The sequence below is a fragment of the Bubalus kerabau genome, chromosome 1 (genome assembly GCF_029407905.1).
Source record: "Bubalus kerabau isolate K-KA32 ecotype Philippines breed swamp buffalo chromosome 1, PCC_UOA_SB_1v2, whole genome shotgun sequence".
In the NCBI taxonomy this organism is placed as follows: domain Eukaryota; kingdom Metazoa; phylum Chordata; class Mammalia; order Artiodactyla; family Bovidae; genus Bubalus; species Bubalus kerabau.
This window is the reverse complement of record NC_073624.1, coordinates 173,392,901-173,408,702: the sequence shown is the minus strand read 5'-3', so window position 1 is coordinate 173,408,702 and position 15,802 is coordinate 173,392,901. Positions and strand designations below refer to the sequence as shown.

The 15,802-nt window shown below is 46.6% G+C and overlaps 1 protein-coding gene across 2 annotated transcripts in view; it reads right to left on the bottom strand.

Annotated features, from left to right (window-relative positions):
• The window catches only part of SUGP1 (SURP and G-patch domain containing 1), a 32,689-nt gene that overhangs the window by 6,625 nt on the left and 10,262 nt on the right, over nt 1-15,802 (bottom strand). Inside the window, exons 5-8 of one of the 2 annotated variants that reach the window (XM_055540443.1) lie at nt 15,653-15,776; nt 15,236-15,336; nt 14,224-14,347; nt 6,690-7,045 (exon numbers count right to left, since the gene is read on the bottom strand). In XM_055540443.1, coding sequence (XP_055396418.1) covers nt 6,690-7,045; nt 14,224-14,347; nt 15,236-15,336; nt 15,653-15,776 — 705 coding nt within the window. The remainder of the gene's footprint in view (nt 1-6,689; nt 7,046-14,223; nt 14,348-15,235; nt 15,337-15,652; nt 15,777-15,802) is intronic. The other variant, XM_055540447.1, reaches the window with a different exon arrangement.

The window sequence follows — 15,802 nt, the reverse complement described above, 5'->3', positions numbered from 1 at the left end:
ATCACAAATGTAACGCGTTTTCCATCTTAATAAAGCACATGTCTAGCACACACCGTGGCTGTGACTTTTGCATTTTGAGATATGATGGCAAAACTAGCACAGATTTCTTTTTCCTTCTTCACAATTTCATAAATAGATGATCTTTTCTTACTGTAGATCTTGGTAACTGAAGATTATTAAGCCAAGAACTTTAAGCAACTCTTTACTTAAAGGAAATACTTTACAGCTTCTCTTCGGCATGTCTGAACTGCCAGCATGACTATTCTTGTGCTTTGAGGTCATTATTAAGGAGACTAGTAAAGTAAGGGTTACATGAACATAAGCACTGCAATACCATGACAGCCAATCTGATGACGGAGTAACTAAGTGACTAAGGGGTGAGCACTGAGGAACTGGTGCCTTTGAACTGTGGTGCTGGAGAAGACTCTTCAGAGTCCCCTGAGGACTCTGGAAATCAACCCTGAATATTCACTGGAAGGACTGATGCTGAAGCTGAAGCTCCAATACTTTGGCCACCTGAGGCAAAGAGCTGACTCACTGGAAAAGATACTGATACTGGGAAAGGTTGATGGCAAAAAGGAGAAGAGGGCGGCAAAGGATGAGATGGTTAGATGGCATCACCGACTCAATGAACATGAATTTGAGTAAACTCCAGGAGATAGTGAGGGACAGGGAAGCCTGGTTGCTGCAGTCCACAGGGTCGCAAACACTCCAGGAGATAGTGAGGGACAGGGAAGCCTGGTTGCTGCAGTCCACAGGGTCGCAAACACTCCAGGAGATAGTGAGGGACAGGGAAGCCTGGCTGCTGCAGTCCATAGGGTCGCAAAGAGTCTGACATGACTTAGCGACTGAACAGACAATAACAATGGGTGGAATAAGTTAGACAAAGGGATGATTCATGTCCCAGGTAGGGTGGACCAGACAGCACAAGATTTCATCACAATTCTCAGAATGGGCTCACAATTTAAAATGTATTAATTTTTTATTTCTGGAATTTTTCATTTAATATTTTTGGACCACAGTTGATGGTGGGTAACTGAAACCACACAGAAAGCAAAACCATAGATAATGGGGAACTACTGAAGGAAGAGAGTTCCAGAAAAACATCTATTTCTGCTTTACTGACTATGCCAAAGCCTTTTGACTCTGTGGATCACAATAAACTGTGGAAAATTCTGAAAGAGATGGGAATACCAGACCACCTGACCTGCCTCTTAAGAAACCTGTATGCAGGTCAGGAAGCAACAGTTAGAACTGGACATGGAACAACAGACTGGTTCCAAATAGGAAAAGGAGTACGTCAAGGTTGTATATTGTCACCCTGCTTATTTAACTTAAATGCAGAGTGCATCATGAGAAACACTGGGCTGGAAGAAGCACAAGCTGGAATCAAGATTGCCGGGAGAAATATCAATAACCTCAGATATGCAGATGACACCACCCTTATGGCAGAAAATGAAGAGGAACTAAAAAGCCTCTTGATGAAAGTGAAAGAGGAGAGTGAAAAAGTTGGCTTAAAGCTCAACATTCAGAAAACAAAGATCATGGCATCTGGTCCCATCACTTCATGGGAGATAGATGGGGAAACAGTGTCAGACTTTATTTTTTGGGGCTCCAAAATCACTGCAGATGGTGACTGCAGCCATGAAATTAAAAGATGCTTACTCCTTGGAAGGAAAGTTATGACCAACCTAGAGAGCATATTAAAAAGCAGAGACATTACTTTGCCAACAAAGGTCTGTCTACTCAAGGCTATGGTTTTTCCAGTGGTCTCCCTCAGACTGCAAGGAGATCCAACCAGTCCATCCTAAAGGAGATCAGTCCTGGGTGTTCATTGGAAGGACTGATGCTGAAGCTGAAACTCCAACACTTTGGCCACCTCATGCAAAGAGTTGACTCACTGGAAGGACTGGGGGCAGGAGGAGAAGGGGACTACAGAGGTGGATGGCACCACCGACTTGATGGACATGAGTTTGGGTAAACTCCAGGAGTTGATGGACAGGGAGGCCTGGTGTGCTGCGATTCATAGGGTTGCAAAGAGTCGGACACGACTGAGCGACTGTACTGAACTGACTGATCCCTGGAGGGGGGCATGGCAACCCACTCCAGTATTCTTGCCTGGAGAATCCCCATGGAATCCCCATGGTGGGCTGAAGTCCATGGGGTCGAAAAGTCAAGACACCACTGAGCAACTAAGCACAGCATTGTATTACTAATGACTTTACAAAAACAAAAGAATGATAAAAGAATACTAAACAGCACAAACTACCAAAACTAACTCAAAAAGTAACAGAAAACTTGAACAGAATTATAACAACTAGTGGGAATGAATCAATACCCAACCTTCTCCTCCCCAACCCCCCAAAAAAGCCCAGAATCAGATGGTGTCACTGGTAAATTCTACCCAATATTTAAAAGAAGATTTAACACCAATGCTACTCAAATTCTTCCAAAAAATTAAAAGTAGATAACACTTTCTACTTCATTCTATGAGCTCAGTGTTACCCTGATATGAAAGGCAGACTAAGATAATATAAGAAAACTACAGACCAATAATCTTCATGAGTCAAGATGCAGAAATCTGCAACAAAATACTAGCAAAACTAAGGCTATCAGCATGTTAAACTAATTATTTACTATAACAGACTGGGATTTATTCCAGGAATGCAAGAGTGGTTCAACACACAAAAACCAATCAACATAATACTCCACTTTAATAGAAACAGAAAAAAATCCACATGATCATTTCAATTGATGTAGAAAAAGCATTTGACAAAATCAAACCCTCTCTCATGATAAAAATGCTCAGTAAAGACAAGGGAACTTCTTAAACATGACAAGGGCCAGCTATTTAACAAAACACAATCATAATACTCAATGGTGAAAGACCAACAGCTTTCCCCCTAAGAATTAGGAACAGGCAGGAATGCCTGCTTTCACCACTTTTGTTCAACACAGTACTGCGAATCCTAACTAGAGCAATTAGGCACGAAAAAGCAGTAAGAAGCATCCAAATTGGAAAGGAAAACATAAAACTATCCTTATTTGCACATGACATGATCTATATATATCTAGAAAACCCTGAAGACTGTTACGGTAATACATGAATTCAGCAATCTTAAAAAGATACATAAAAAGGGTTCCCTGATGGCTTGGTAGTAAAGAATCTGCCTGCCAATGCAGGAGACACAGGTTCAGTCTCTGGTCTGGGAAGATTCCACAGGCCGAGGAGCAGCTAAGCCTGTGAGCTACAACTACTGAGCCTGTGCTCTAGAGCCCTCGAACTGCAACCACTGAAACCCGCACGCCTGGAGCCCAGGCTCCGCAGTGAGAGAAGCCACCACAGTGAGAAGCCCAAGCAGCTGCAACTGGAGCAGCCCTCCCACTTGCCGCAGCTAGAGGAAAGCCTGCACAGCAAAGACCCAGCAGAGCCAAAAATAAATAAACGTAAACGGGAAAGCTCTCCTGTGTTCTCAGATTCAGTCCAGTCCAGTCGCTCAGTTGCGTCCAACTCTTTGCAAGCCCAGGTACTGCAGCACGCCAGGCTTCCCTGTCCATTCAGCGGCTCCCAGAGCTTCTCAGACTCACGTCCATTGAGTCGGTGATGCCATCCAACCAGATTCTCAGATGGGAATCTCAGTTCTCAAATTGGATTCCAATCTCATTTCTCAGATCGGAAGACTCAAATGTTAATACGTCAATATTACCCAAAGCAATCTACAGATTTAATACAGACCCTATCAAAATCCCAACAATGCTTTTTGCAGAAATGGAATAGTTCATCTGAAAATTCATACAAAAAGTCAAAGGACCTGGAATAGCCAAAGCCTAAAAAAGAACAAAGTTGAAAAGCAGACACTCCCGATTTAACATTTTACCACAGAGCTACAATAATCAAAACAGCGAGCTGCTGGCATAAGGAGAAGCACATAGCCACTGTGACAGAACAGAGAGCCCCGAACGAACGCCTACATCCGGGAACTTTTGGCAAGGCGTGGAGAGACTGTTCAGTGGAGAAAGAATCACAATCTCTTTGATAAATGGTACTGGGAAAATGGGATCTCCACGTGCAAAGAAATGAAGCTGGACCCTTACTTTATATCATGTACAAAAATTAACTCAATTTTATGAGCTAAAACTATAAAACTCTTCCTGACCCAGGAATCGAACTGGGGTCTCCTGCATTGTAGGAGGATTCTTTACCAGCTGAGCTACCAGGATGGTATAAAAACCCTTAGAAGAAAACAGAGGCATATCTTCAAGACTTTCAGATGTGGGCAACAAAAGAAAAAATAAATTGAACATGATAACTTTTGTGTATCAAAGGACATTACGAGAACATTAATAATAAAAAATTATTTTTAAATACAGCCCATAAAACTAGAAAAAAATATTTGCGAATCATGTATCTCAACAGCAGTTAGTATCTAAAACATAAAAAGAACTCCTACAACTCAATAACAAAAGGGCAAATAACTAAAAAATGGGCCAGACTTCCCGTGGCCCAATGGTTAATAATCGGCCTGCTGACGCAGGGAACATGGGTTCGATCCCTGCTCTGGGAAGATCCCACGTGCCTGGGAGCAGCTAAGCCCGTGCAGCACAGCTACAGAAGCCCATGGCTGTAACTACTGTAGCCCGCGCACCCTAGAGCCTGCGCTCCGCAGCCAGAGAAGGACCACCACGAGAAGCCTGCATGCCACAGGAAGAGCTGCCCCTCCTTGCTACCAACCAGAGAAGGTCCCCGCACAGCAACGAAGACCCAGAGCAGTCAAAAATAAATAAACAATTTTTTAAAAATGGGCAAAGGACTAAAATAGACATTTCTCTAACTAAACTATACAAATAACCAATAATACATGAAAAGATGCTCAACACCATTAGTCATTAAGGAAACGCAAATCAAAATTACACTGTGATTTCACTTTACTCTTACTAGGATAGCTAAAATAATAAGGTGAGAATGTGAAGAAATTCAAACCTTTGTGCATGGCTCATGGGAATGTAAAATGGTGCAGCTGCTATAGAAAACAGTTTGGCAATTCCTCAGTAAATTACAGAATTACCATAAGACCTAGTGATTCCACTCCTACATATATGCAGTAAGTAATCAAAATCACCAAAGAAAGGCAATGCCAAAGAATGCTCAAACTACTGCATAATTGCACTCATCTCACACGCTAGTAAAGTGATGCTTAAAATTCTCCAAGCCAGGCTTTAGCGATACATGAACCGTGAACTTCCAGATGTTCAAGCTGGTTTTAGAAAAGGCAGAGGAACCAGAGATCAAATTGCCAACATCCACTGGATCATCGAAAAAGCAAGAGAGTGATTCCAGAAAAACATCTATTTCTGCTTTATTGACTATGCCAAAGCCTTTGACTCTGTGGATCACAATAAACTGGAAAATTCTGAATGAGATGGGAGATACCAGACCACCTGACCTGCCTCTTAAGAAACCTGTATGCAGGTCAGGAAGCAACAGTTAGAACTGGACATGGAACAACAGACTGGTTCCAAATAGGAAAAAGAGTACGTCAAGGTTGTATATTGTCACCCCGCTTATTTAACTTATATGCAGAGTACATCATGAGAAACGCTGGGCTGGGAGAAGCACAAGCTGGAATCAAGATTGCCGGGAGAAATATCAATAACCTCAGATATGCAGATGACACCACCCTTATGGCAGAAAGTGAAGAGGAACTCAAAAGCCTCTTGATGAAAGTGAAAGAGGAGAGTGAAAAAGTTGGCTTAAAGCTCAACATTCAGAAAACAAAGATCATGGCATCTGGTCCCATCACTTCATGGGAAATAGATGGGGAAACAGTGGCTGACTTTATTTTTCTGGGCTCCAAAATCACTGCAGATGGTGACTGCAGCCATGAAATTAAAAGACGTTTACACCTTGGAAGGAAAGTTATGACCAACCTAGACAGCATATTAAAAAGCAAAGATATTACTTTGCCAACAAAGGTCCGTCTAGTCAAGGCTATGGTTTTTCCAGTGGTCATGTATGGATGTGAGTTCGACCATAAAGAAAGCTGAGCACAGAAGAATTGATCCTTTTGAACTGTGGTGTGGAAGAAGCCTCTTGAGAGTCCCTCGGACTGCAAGGAGATCCAACCAGTCCATCCTAAAGGAGATCAGTCCTGGGTGTTCACTGGAAGGACTGATGTTGAAGCTGAAACTCCAATACTTTGGCCACCTCATGCGAAGAACTGACTCATTGGAAAAGACCCTGATGCTGGGCAAGATTGAGGGCAGGAGGAGAAGGGGAGGACACAGGATGAGATGGTTGGATGGCATCACTGACTCGATGGACATGGGTTTGGGTGGACTGTGGGAGGTGGTGATGGACAGGAAGGCCTGGCGTGCTGTTGTTCATGGGGTCGCAAAGAGTTGGACACGACTGAACTGAACTGAATCAAAATCAGGGATCCAAACAGTCCGTGTAGGTCAATGTCACAGCGGCAGTACTGACAATCGCCAAAACGTGAAAACAACTCAGGGTTCTGAACAACTGATGAATGGATAAACAAAATGCTGTCTCTCCACACACTGGACTACTCCTCAGCCATGGAAACAAACGGAGCTGTGACATGTGCTACAACGCAGATGAACCCTGAGAGCACTATGCTCAGTGACAGATGCCAGAGCCTCCCCGCACGCTGAGACAGGGGCTGGCCCACCTGACAGAGGCGAGGGAGCAGCATCCGCGTCCCTCTGCGCCAGCTCGGCGGGCGGGAGCTCCACCTTGTCCTCTTCAGGCCCCCACCGGCTCTTTCGCTTCCTCTTCACGTTGGCTGTGGTGGCCGGCTTCCCTGGGGTGGCGGCAGATGGGTTGGCAGTGGGCAGGGGGGCAGGTGAGGTAGGGCAGGCAGTGGCAGTGGGCGTGGACCCCAACGGGGTCTCAGGAGGAGATCTGCGCTTCAGTCCGAGGTCAGGTGCCGTGGGGGTGCCCGTGGAACCAGCCTTGGCTTTCCGGAACTCCTCCAGCTTCTGGCGGTAGTACTTGTACCCTTGGCTGTTGGGTTCATATAGAAAGCTGCAAAAGAGAGTAGGGGGCAAACTGTAATTGGGCCCCAGAACCTACCCGATTTAGGGTAGAAGGTCGGGCTTTGCTTTGCATAGGTATACCCAGGTCAGCCAGGGTCACTTCAGGGTCATGTCACGATAGAGGTCTCTACCATGACCTCCTGCCTGCCAGGTCTCGGTGGCTGCTGGCCCTGGTGACACGCCCACAGCCTTTCATGATGCTGTTCCTGTGAGCTAAGGGTCCTGCCAAGCCCCTACCCTATCCTTACTGAATGCCTGTCACACTACCATTGATCCCCTGCTTTGAAGGAAAAGGTGCATGCTCTCTCAGACCTTGCCCAGCCATCCTAGATGAAGGCACCAGTGCCTACAAACCAAGAACTCCTGAGTAGCGAGAGACCCCTGGTGCCAGAAAGGGCAGGTTCTGACCCAAACCTGACAGCTGGGCACATCTGTGCTCCTTTCTGATGCATCCTTGAGAGGCCTCAGCAGTGGACAGAGACAAAGCAAAGACACTGGACTCTGGAACAGACAGGCAGCTCGCTAAGAGCCTTGCCAGAAGCTGTGGGTCCCCAAGTACAGAGCAGAGGATGCTGGGTTCAGAGCAGGCAGGCCCTGCAGGTCTGCACCCACCTGGCATCTCTCAGGCTCTGTATGCACTGAGCCAACAGTCCCACCTCTAGAGTGCATACCGGAGGGGAGCGTCACAGCCCTGTTCTATATAGCAAAGCTGTCCAGAGCAGAGATTACATAGCCCTTGACAAGAAGTGGCTGGACCTGCACTCACAAACCTGGAATGGCAGTCACAGCACAACACTGTGCTACAGAAGTAACATGCGGCTCGAGTGCACTGTGAGTTCCTTTTGTACAAAAGTCAGCAGGAAAAAAATCCACAGACTATCTCTACATGAGAGCCACCAGAGGGGTGGAAGGACTCCCAGGTCTGCTAATGTTGGTACTCAGGGTGGGATGGAGGGATGGGGGAGCCTGTGGCATCTTCTCTGTATTTCTGGGTCACAGTACAAGCATGTATGCCCTTCAGAAAACTCGATGAGGAACATTTGTAAAAATTGAAAGAAACGAAGATCATAAAATCATTAAGCTTCTAGCCAAGCTAAGAAAAAAAGAGGACACAAATTACTAACAACAGAAATGAAAGGGCAGCCATCACTACAGATCCCATGGACTTGAAAAATACTATGGATTACTACGAACAACTCTATGCACACAAACTTGATGACCCAGATGAAACAGGCTAATTCTTTGAAGGATACAGCCTGCCAACACTCACACATGAAGAAACAGACAATCTGAACAGGCCTATTTTTATTAAAGTGAACCAATTATTAATAACCTTCCAAAAATTCCCTGGTGAATTCTACCAAATATTTAAAGAAGAAATTATACCAATTCTGTACAATCCTTTTCAGAGGAGAGAAGCAGACGGAATACTTTTTAAGTTATTCAATTACCCTAACAGCAAAACCAGACAACAACATTATAAGAAAACTATAGACCAACATCTCTCATGAACACAGATGTCAAAATTCTCAATAAAATGTTAGCAAACCTAATCCATTAATGTAAAAAAAGAATTATACACCACAACCAAGTGGGATTCATTCTAGCATGCAAGACTGGTTCAACACTTGAAAATCAAGTAATGTAATCCATCAGGTCAATAGGCTAAAAAAGAAAAACCCCATGATCACATCAATTGCTGCAGAAAAAGCTTGAGACTTAACAAAATCTAATACCCATTCATGAGGAAAACTCTCAGTGAACTAGGAGTACAGGCAAACTTGTTCCACTTGATAGAGTATCTACCAAAATACCCAATAATATAATGATGAGAAACCTCACACTTTTTCACTGAGAGAAACAAGCCAAGAATATCCCACCTCGCCAATGCTTTTCATTAGCATACTGGAAGTTCTAGCTAATACAGTAAGAGGAGAAAAGAGAACAGAAAGTATACTGAGAAGGAAGAAATATGACATGATCGTCTGTGCAGAAAAAAAAAACAAAAGAATAGACCAAAAAACCCCCTAAAACTTCATAAGCTATTATAGCAAGGCTCCAGGATACAAGGTTAATCTACAGAAGTCCATCACTTTCCTATACACCAGCAATGAATACATGGAATTTGACATTAAAAACATCATACCATTTACATTAGCATTTCCCCAAACGAAATACACAGGTATAAGTCTAACAGGATATGTACCAGATCTATATGAGGAAAACGAAAAAACTCTGATGAATGAATTCAAAGAAGAACTAAATAAATGAAGAGATAATCCATGTTCACAGATAGAAAGTTACTCAGGGTTGTCAAGGTGTCAGTTATTCTCAACTTGATTTCCAGATTTAGTGCAATTCCAGTTGAAATCAGTTATTCTGTACATACTGGCAAACTGATTTGAAAGTTTATATAAAGAGACAAAAGACCCACAACAGCCAACACAATACTGAAAAAGAAGAACAAAGCCAGAGGACTGACACTCCCTGACTTCAGGGCTTCCTGTAAAGAGACAGTAATCAAGGCAGCTGGGGACTGGAGAGAAAATGGACAAACAGGCCAACAGAACAGGATAAAGAGCTCGGAAACAGACCCAGGCACATACAGTCAACGGTTCTGTGACCAAGGAGCAAAAGCAATGCAATGGAGCAAAAACAGTCTTTCCAAGAAATAGTGCTGAAACCAGACAGACACACGCCAAAAAAACACACAAAAACTGGACACAGACCTTATAAGCTTCACATTCACAAAAATTAACTAAAAAAGCTTATCACTGATCTAAATGTAAAACCTGAATCTGTAAATAAAACACAGAAGGATATCTACATAACCTTGGGTATGGCAAGGACTTTTTAGATACAACATCAAAGGCACACGGTCCATGAAAGCAACTGATAAACTGGACTTCATTAAAATTAAAAACTTCTGCTCTCCAAAAGACAAAGTCAAGAGTATGAGAAGACAGGCCACAGACTGGGAGAAATATTTGTGAAAGACACATCTGATAAAGACTGTTACCCAAAATATACCAAGAACTCTTAACAGGCAAAAAAAAGAAAACAAGTATGTCAATACAAAACAGGTCAATGGGGGAGGGGGGAGGGAGGGGGGTTCAGAATGGGGGGCACGGGTGTACCTGTGGCGGATTCATTTCGATGTTTGGCGGAGCTAATACAATATTGTAAAGTTTAAAAATAAAATAAAATTAAAAAACAACAACAAAAAACAGGTCAATGACCTTAACACACACCACACCAAAGATTTACAGATGGCAAATAAACATTATGGAAAGATATTCTACATCATGTCATCAGAGAAATGCAAATCAAAACAATGAATATCACAACATATCTATAAGAATGGCCAAAATCCAAAACACAACATCAAATGCTGATATGGATGTGGAGCAACTGAAACTCATTCATTGCTGGGGGGCAACGCGAAAGGTACAACCCACTTTGGAAGACAGTTTGGCAGTGTCTTACAAAACTAAATACACCATACAATCCAGCAATCACACTTTTTGGTACATAAAGAGCTGAAAATTTATGTCCACATAAAAACCTTGAACACAGATGTTTAAGGCAACTTTATTCATAACTGCAAAAACTTGGGAGCAACCAAGATGTCCTGAAAGAGGTGAATGGATAAACGGTGGTACATCCAGACAAGGGAAAATTATTCAGTGCTAAAAAGAAATGAGCTATCAAGCTACAAGGGGGAAAAAAAAAAAAAAAAGACTCAGAGCAACCTTAAATGCACGTTACCAAGTAAAGAAAGCCAATCTGAAAATGCAACATACTATGATTCCAATTAAATGACATTCTGGAAAAGACAAAACTAGAATTAGTAAACAGATCAGTGGTCGCCAGGGGTTGGGGAGGAAGAGGGGATGAACAGGCAGAACACAGGGAATTTTAGGGCAGAGAGAACGAACACTCTGTATATATAATGACAGACACATGTCATTACACATTTGTCCAAACCCAGTGAACACACACCACCAAGAGTGAACCCTAATGTAAACCACAGACTTTGGGTAAATTATGGTATGTCAATACAGGTTCACTGACTGTAACAAATATACTATTCTGGTGGGGATGTTGATAATGAGGGAGGCTGTGCGTGTGTCAGGGAAGGGGGCACATAGGAAGTGTTTGTAGCCTCTCCTCAATTCTGCTGTGAACCTAGAACTGCTCCGAAAATAACATCTTAAAATACAAGAGACCAAAGCAAGAAGTTGTTCAAAGATGGAAGGGAGCAGATGGCTGGATTTAAAAAAGACTCATGGCAACCAGGACATGGATTTAAAGCGATCTGATTTTTCCAAGAAAAGCAGACTGGGGAATTCACCCACCGGGGCAGGGAGGCAGTGCCAAACGGAGTGGGTCTCCTCTAGGCTCACAGGCCTGCCTCTTCCTGGCCTCAGCTGATGGTTCCTGCTGCGTCTCCTCAGAGCTGCTCTGAGAGGCAGCACCCACGAGCCCCCCCATGGGTAAGCCTGTCTGCAAGGAGGGTCCTTGCTCACTGTGGGCCCTGGGCACAAGTGCAGGGGATTTTACAACAAAGACCCCTCTGGTTGGAGTGGGCAGAGTTAGCCAAAGTTAACACTTTGGTGTATTTCCTTCCAGACTTATTTTCAGTGGAGTTATATTTGAACAGAGGTGTGATTCTATTTTCCATATCCTGATTTTTTTTTTTAAGTGTCTTAACCCAACAACATATGGCTTTCCCATTAGACTGCAGCACGGCGTGGTAGTGAAGCCATCTCTGCAGACCGGCCTCCTTGGTTCCCTCACCGGTTGAAGGCCAACAGGCCAGGCTGCTGTGAAGAACATGGTTCACCAAGGTGATGTGTTAAGAGCCACACACGGCTTGAGATTTGCTGGCTGCTGCCGCCTTCAACAGCGTGACTTCCGATGGCCAAGATTACACTGGGTTTAGCCCTCTGGGGCTAGACATTCGTTGTGTTACTAATTTTTCATGACTTACGACACTGCTATATGTAACATTATTTCTGGGGATGGCATCTCAGAAGTGGGATGACTGGTCAAAGGAACACGTATTTCCAGCTTCTCCACAGATGAGCATAGCTATTATGTTTCCCAAAACACAGAGCTCCTCAGAAATCAGGAGAACAGCAAAGGACCAAGAGCAGCAGGAACACCAGATGGCTGTTAGATGTGGGGGTGAGAGGAGCTGCCTTGCACCTGACCCCCACCCCCTTTCCACACCAAGAGGCGAGGAAACCGTCTGCTTGGTGTGAACCTGCATGTCTTACGCTGGCCCAGACACCTGATCCTTCCTTGCTTATGCTTTCTCCAACTCGGGAGTGCCGACCGTGGATCAGCTCTGGTGTGGAAATGAGCTCCCCCAGACCACAAGAGTCACCTTCAGCTGCTTCCCTGCCAGACACCCCCGGGCTCTCATGCCCCTCATCCCCAGCGGCCACCCTGTCACTACCCACAAGCTGCATGCCCGCCAGCAATGCCTTCCCAAAGGGCAACAAGCCGCAGGGCGGGCCTGGAGTCACTTGTGGTGATAATGTCTCTTGGCTTTGACCCCACAGGAAAGGCTCAGCTGGAGCTGCTGAGCCCAGGAACCCTCTGACCAGGGAGAGCCACCTGGGCTGGAGGCTTTGTACAGAATCCCATGACCTCACCCGCTTTGCCTGCAATAGATTTTTAGTCAGCTCTAGTCATGGTGAGTGACTGGACGCTAAGTTTCCCACTGAAATAAACAACCTTACTTATGTAAAGGAAGGGAAAAAAGATGTAGTGATGGATTGCTAAGTAACACTGGTGTGAACAGTGCAGCGCGGCAGCCAGTATCACTACACTGTGAGGAGACCCTGGGTCTTCTGAGCGCTAGACCTGAACACCCCATGGCCCCCATGAAAGCTCCCAAATGCCCGGGTACCCCTCACAGGGACATCTGAACTCTCAGCAGTCCTCCTCCACCCCACCTGATGGCTCCCCCGTGCCCTCATGTGTCCCAACCTGCTGGGTCTGCCCACCCTCCACAGCTGTGGCCAGATGACCGGGAAGCACAGCTGACCCGGAAGCACAGCTGACCCTGACTCCCTGTGCAGACCCTCCAAAGGCTCTCAATGAACCTGAGCCCTCTGGGACTGAGCCCTGCCCGGCTCCGTGGCCCATCTGCACTGACGCTCGCCTTGCACCTCCGCCATCTCTGCCGCGTCACTCCTGCATGGCAGTCCCTCCAGACGCCCTTCACGGTGTTCCGTGTCTAGCTCATGCTGCCTCACATGTGGTAGATGCGACTGGCCGCCTGCCCAGCCTCCACTCCTGCTTCCTTCTTCCTGTGTCCCTGATGGCGTCTAGAGCTGCTGAATCAACCAGCCCAGATGGCTGAGGCGCCGATACTTTTTGTTACGAGCGCCATCGCATCTCCTCACTGACTGAGTAGGAACCTGTGTTACCTGTGGCCCAAAGTGTCCTCGAGGGGGCATCACCCTCACAATGGCTTCAGCGCCCACCTCACAAACCTCTGCCTGGCCCCTCCCTGCAGCAGTGACCACCCTACCACACCCAACATCCCGCCGCCCAGCAGCCTGCCCCCATAAAGAGCAGGCGCTCAACCCACCCAAACAATGGCAGTGCGTGAGCACAGACCCAGCCTGAGGGGGTGGCGTGCAGTGTCATGGCTGGGGACAGCGGGGAGGCCTGGCTGCTTGTCCCGCGTGCTCTGTGGACCCTGCACACAGGCTGTGGTTCGCCCGCCCCAGAGCCTGAGGTACCACGTTCCCCACTCTCCTACCATCTCCCTTGTACAGATGAGAGGATGCACACAGCAAACAACAATCCTGTTAGTTTCTCTTTGAGAGCCCAGCCTATTCTGCTACAAAAAAAGCAAGGCAAGTGCTAGAGACTTTCTCGACGAGGCTCCCAGCCAACAGAAGGCTCCAAAGGCCCCCACACCCCTGGCTCAGGGACGACTCAGGAACCAATGTGCACTTGGAGAATGCCGATGGGGTAGCAGGGCTGAACTCTGTGATCAGAAACTCCTGGACCTGGGTCTGGCTCTGCCAACCTCTTGCCATGGGATCCTAGAGCGTCTCAGTAGCATACTGACCCCATTTTCTCAGCAGGGAAGCTATGACTAGGGTGAGAGTTTACCACCCACCAGTGGGTGCCCCCTCTTACCTGAATGCCTGGTTCTCACGGTTGTTCTGGAGCGCAATGGTTTCCACCTCGGGACCCCCATCCGCTATGAACCTGGCCAACTTTTCTGCGAGGTTCTTGACCTCTTCGTCCTCTGGGGGTGAAACTTTAAGCAGGCTGTCAGTACTGAGCTCAACTCACTACACCCAACAGCCTAATTTCTGCTAAGAACCCCACGGGAAACAAGAGGGGTTTATTTTAGGAACAATACAAAGAAAAACAGGCAAATGGGAATCAGATTACTGTACTGGAACCAAGCAAAATTAATAATATCTTGAGCCTCCATCCCCCCATGCTCCACCCCTTCCCACCCCATAGGTCTGAGGGTTTTGGACCACACACTGGGATGGTGGGAACAGAAGGTTGAGGGATGGCCTGGTCCAGGCTGGAGATAGGAAGCCCCATCTCGGCCTTTCTGATGGGAGCCGCCCACCCAGGTAACGTGGGGGGATGTGGCCCACGTTCGGCTTACAGATCAAGGCCCCTGCTGCCCACCAGCACTTGGCTGGGGCCTCACTTCATCCCAGTTGGAGACCAGGCAGCATCCCCCTTCCCCTGACAGTCATCCCACCACCCTCTAACCAGCTAATTGTCTGTCTCCTGGCCCCTCACTCCACCGCCCACCCCTGCCAAGTGTCAGGCACTGCATTTGTGTCTCGGTGCCCAGCATGCCGCAGGTGCCCATAAGCACTTGTGAAAATGACCGTGAACCAAGAGGCAAGCGTTTCTTCCCTGCATGCACTTCCCAGGAGCTGAGCTCCTGGACATGCCCTTGATCTTCACCTCGACCCTTACATTTCCCCACTCCTCGGAGCAATGGCAACCAGGGCAGTGCTAGTCCCAGCATGGCCCCAGCTGCCTGGGCGGGCACAAACCTGCACTGTCAGCGCCACCCCATGCCAAGGAGGGCTCCAGGAAAGGAACCCCAATTCCACATGGGGTGTGGTTTGTCTACACGCCTCCCCAGAACTTCCCACCCCCTTCGCCCACCTACCTTTCTGAGGGGCTGCCTGCAACTTCTGTGCTTCCTTTCTTATCTCAGCCACCTTCTTTCTGTAGTAGAGGAATTCCCTGCTATTCTTATCGTGCAAAAACCTGGAGAGGAGTTTTACAGAACAGAGAGTAGAAAATGAGCAACAGGGATGGGTGGGCCCATGCAGCTTCTGAAGACATGGTGTGCAAAAGCAAGCTGGTGAGCAGAGACACCTTCACGGGGCCCAAAAGTAAGTCTCCACACTGGAGCCCCTGGCAATCTCCGGTGTGAACAGAAAGTGGTATCTGGCCCACGCAAGTAAGCACCCAGCCCCGGTTGGCCTCAGTCACCACCACGGCCTCATAAGAATGTGGGCATGTACTAACGTGTGGCAAGAACATTAAGTACCAGTGGCCTTCCCCTCCCAGAAATACTTACGAAAATGCCGGGTTATCCTTGTAGTTCTCCATAGCTACTTTTTCTAACTCGGGGCCTCCTTCTGCCACAAAGCGGGCCAATTTCTCTATCACTTTCCGAGTCTCGGCTCCCTCTGGGGGTGAAACTTTAAGGAGGCTGTCAGTACTGGGG